Raw genomic sequence first — 2,723 nt, forward strand, 5'->3', positions numbered from 1 at the left:
GGATACATGGTGGAAAATGGTCATGGTGGCAAGTAAAGAAGATAAGGAAAGAGGGGGTTAGTGAGAAAAGTTAAAATTAGAGACAATTTTTTGAGAGGTTTTTGCTATAGGGCATGTGTGCTCTCCAGGAAGAGAGAGAGAGTGAGAGAGAGCGAGCGAGCAAGAAATCACCCCCCAGGGGGGTTAGCCATGCTGTGATCCCTTCTCCTCCATTCTCTTCTTGGGATTTTGGACATGCACACACATGTGCCCGGCATGAGTTTAAGCCACCGGGACTTGAACAGCAGTCGACTACATGGGAGTCCAGGGATATAGCCATTACGCCAACTGCTGGTCTCTAGAAATGATTTAAAAAAAAAACTCCCTCTTTTCAGTAAATAATGCCAACCTCTTGTTTTTCAATTGCATTACTTAAAAGTTGGTCTTATTTGATTCAGTGGGTTCTGCCTCTTGTTCTCCACACCTTCTGAGGAAGGGGGAAGGAATAACAACTACAAGGCAGTCAATCATAGAAACCTTGGGAAGCTGAGAACCGGATGTACTGACTTGGGCCAGTTTGGTGAAAGGGGGTAGCCTCAGGTACTTTGAACTGCCATTAGTTCTCTAGCCTCAGATGCTCCTAACTTAACAGTTTAGAGACATACCCCAAGTTCAACATTTTTCAGAATATAACACTGAATCAAACTTACTACCACAACTTTGAAGTCCAAATCTAGACAAGCTGCAAAGAACAGAAAGAACTCTTTTTATTGTTTACCAAGTATACAAGTATATTGTGTACCTGGTTTTATGTTCAGTATTTGGCATACAGTATCTGCACAGAGGGACAGTCTTACTATTATTTTTTAAACCCTGTCTTACAGATAAGGAAACTCTACTACTGGACTTTGCCCAAAGATACTCTCTAAGCCCTGCAGCTGCTCACATGTCTTCAAGGACTCAAGTCTGCATACATACAGAAACTTCTGCCTGAGTTTTTAGGTCTAATCACAGGCTGGATTCTATAAAACTTCCTTACATGCAATCTTCTTAGTCCGAGAGCAAAAGTGGATCTAGGAAGAGGGTGGAATGGTTCAGGGAGACATGGAGACCTTAATCCTTTAGGAACAGAGCCTGGCCACCTCTGACTTGCAAACACTGGCCAGACTGCTGAGAGAAGTATGCATTTTCTTTCTGTACAATAATCTCTCCCAATGAAAACCCAGACAGTCATCTGGCCCTTGTGGAGGGGGGGCAAAAAACAAAAAGCAAAAACTCTTCCTCTAAGATTCATCCTGAACTCCTAACCCTTCCTCCTGCACAGCTGCCCCAGGGAGTGGCTGGATGATTGTTGTTTCTTTTCTTTTTTTTTCCCCATAGTCCTCTGGTAACACCACAAATTACGTTTTCAGGGACTCAAGTCCCAGAGTGCAATGATGTTGTAATAAACATAACCAGGACCAAATGCCTTCCCATCATATTAGATGATGCCATTTCCCACCAATCAGGCTCCACCGGCAGGCAGACCACTCACCAATGAGGGACCAGACAGAGGCTGTGAAGGGGAGACCTGGTCATCTGCAACTAAAAATAAGGGCCCTTCATGATTGGCCGCTGCCACTTTGCAACAGGAGTTGAGACCCACACACCAGGCACCACACATAAGGACCCACACAGGCAAAAACTTTCACAGCTTAGGGGTTCACTGGGTAGGCTAGGCTGGTCTGGTTTTGTTTTGTTTTACTAAAAGCTGACTTGACAAAAAAAAATATAGATAGATAGATAGATAGATAGATAGATAGATAGATGGATGATAGATCTGATCCAGAGAGAGCCCCTGGTAGACACACCCTCCCACCTCTACACCTCAGTTTCCAAAGGCCCACACACAAAATTAGGAAAAGAGGAGGTGGGCGTCAGCCAGAGGCCAAGACACTCACCTGTCCAGCGGTGTCATAGAGTCCCAAGAGGTACTGCTTGCCCCCCACGGTGACGCTGACTGCAAGGACAGAAGTGGGGGTGGGGAGAGAGGCTCACAATGACCTGGGTTCTGGGGCAAAGTCGCTTCCCACCAGTACCCTCCTCTCCCACCCAGCTGTAGATGTGTGGGTGCTCCTCAGGAGATATCAGCCCCTTTCCCCTTGCTCCCAGCTCGCGGTGAAGTGGCAGGAGGCCAGGGTGTGATGTGGCCCCCAGCTGTCTGCCCCCTTATCCCAAATCCCACAGCTGCATTTCACCGGGTTTCCCTAAATGTTTCCTTTAGGAGCTTAGAGTAGTGGGGTAGACAGCTGTGGGAAGGTCAAGGAGGTCGGCCCGGGGTGTCATAGCGAGTGGGAAGTGCGGGGACCTGGGGTCTGAAGAGAAAGGGGGTGGGTGTAGGAAGAGGGGTGGACCGCTGGCTACCCGGTCCCGGGCAGCAGAGCCTCGGGGGTGGGACTGGGGGAGGCAGCGGGGGGCTAGCCAAAGTTGCTCCAAAGTTCCCGGCCTGGGGAGCAGCCCCTTAGTCAGCAGTTCCGAGCTTACCTGCGTAGTGGTCGAAGACGGTGGGCACGTACTCCTCGGGGAAGGCGTCGTTGGCATAGCTCATGAGTAGGCACGTCTTGCCCACCGCCCCATCGCCGACCACCACGCACTTGAGCATCAGCGCGCCCGGCCCGTGAGCCATGCTGCGGCCGGCCGGCCTCCGGGCATGGTCCCCCCGGAGCCCCCGCCCCGGTCCCGGGCTCCGCCCCCGCCCGCCCCGG

At 50.5% G+C, this 2,723-nt stretch overlaps 1 protein-coding gene across 2 annotated transcripts in view; it reads right to left on the reverse strand.

The window, feature by feature from the left end:
- Window positions 1-2,712, reverse strand: part of RHOQ (ras homolog family member Q) — a 43,561-nt gene extending 40,849 nt beyond the window's left edge. The window contains exons 1-2 of one of the 2 annotated variants that reach the window (XM_006159892.3): window positions 2,503-2,712; window positions 1,920-1,978 (exon numbers count right to left, since the gene is read on the reverse strand). In XM_006159892.3, coding sequence (XP_006159954.1) covers window positions 1,920-1,978; window positions 2,503-2,644 — 201 coding nt within the window. In that variant the 5' untranslated portion in view covers window positions 2,645-2,712. The remainder of the gene's footprint in view (window positions 1-1,919; window positions 1,979-2,502) is intronic. The other variant, XM_006159891.3, reaches the window with a different exon arrangement.
- Between the last annotated feature and the right edge of the window lie 11 nt (window positions 2,713-2,723).

This window comes from Tupaia chinensis, unplaced genomic scaffold, assembly GCF_000334495.1.
Source record: "Tupaia chinensis unplaced genomic scaffold, TupChi_1.0 Scaffold000661_1, whole genome shotgun sequence".
Lineage (NCBI taxonomy): Eukaryota > Metazoa > Chordata > Mammalia > Scandentia > Tupaiidae > Tupaia > Tupaia belangeri.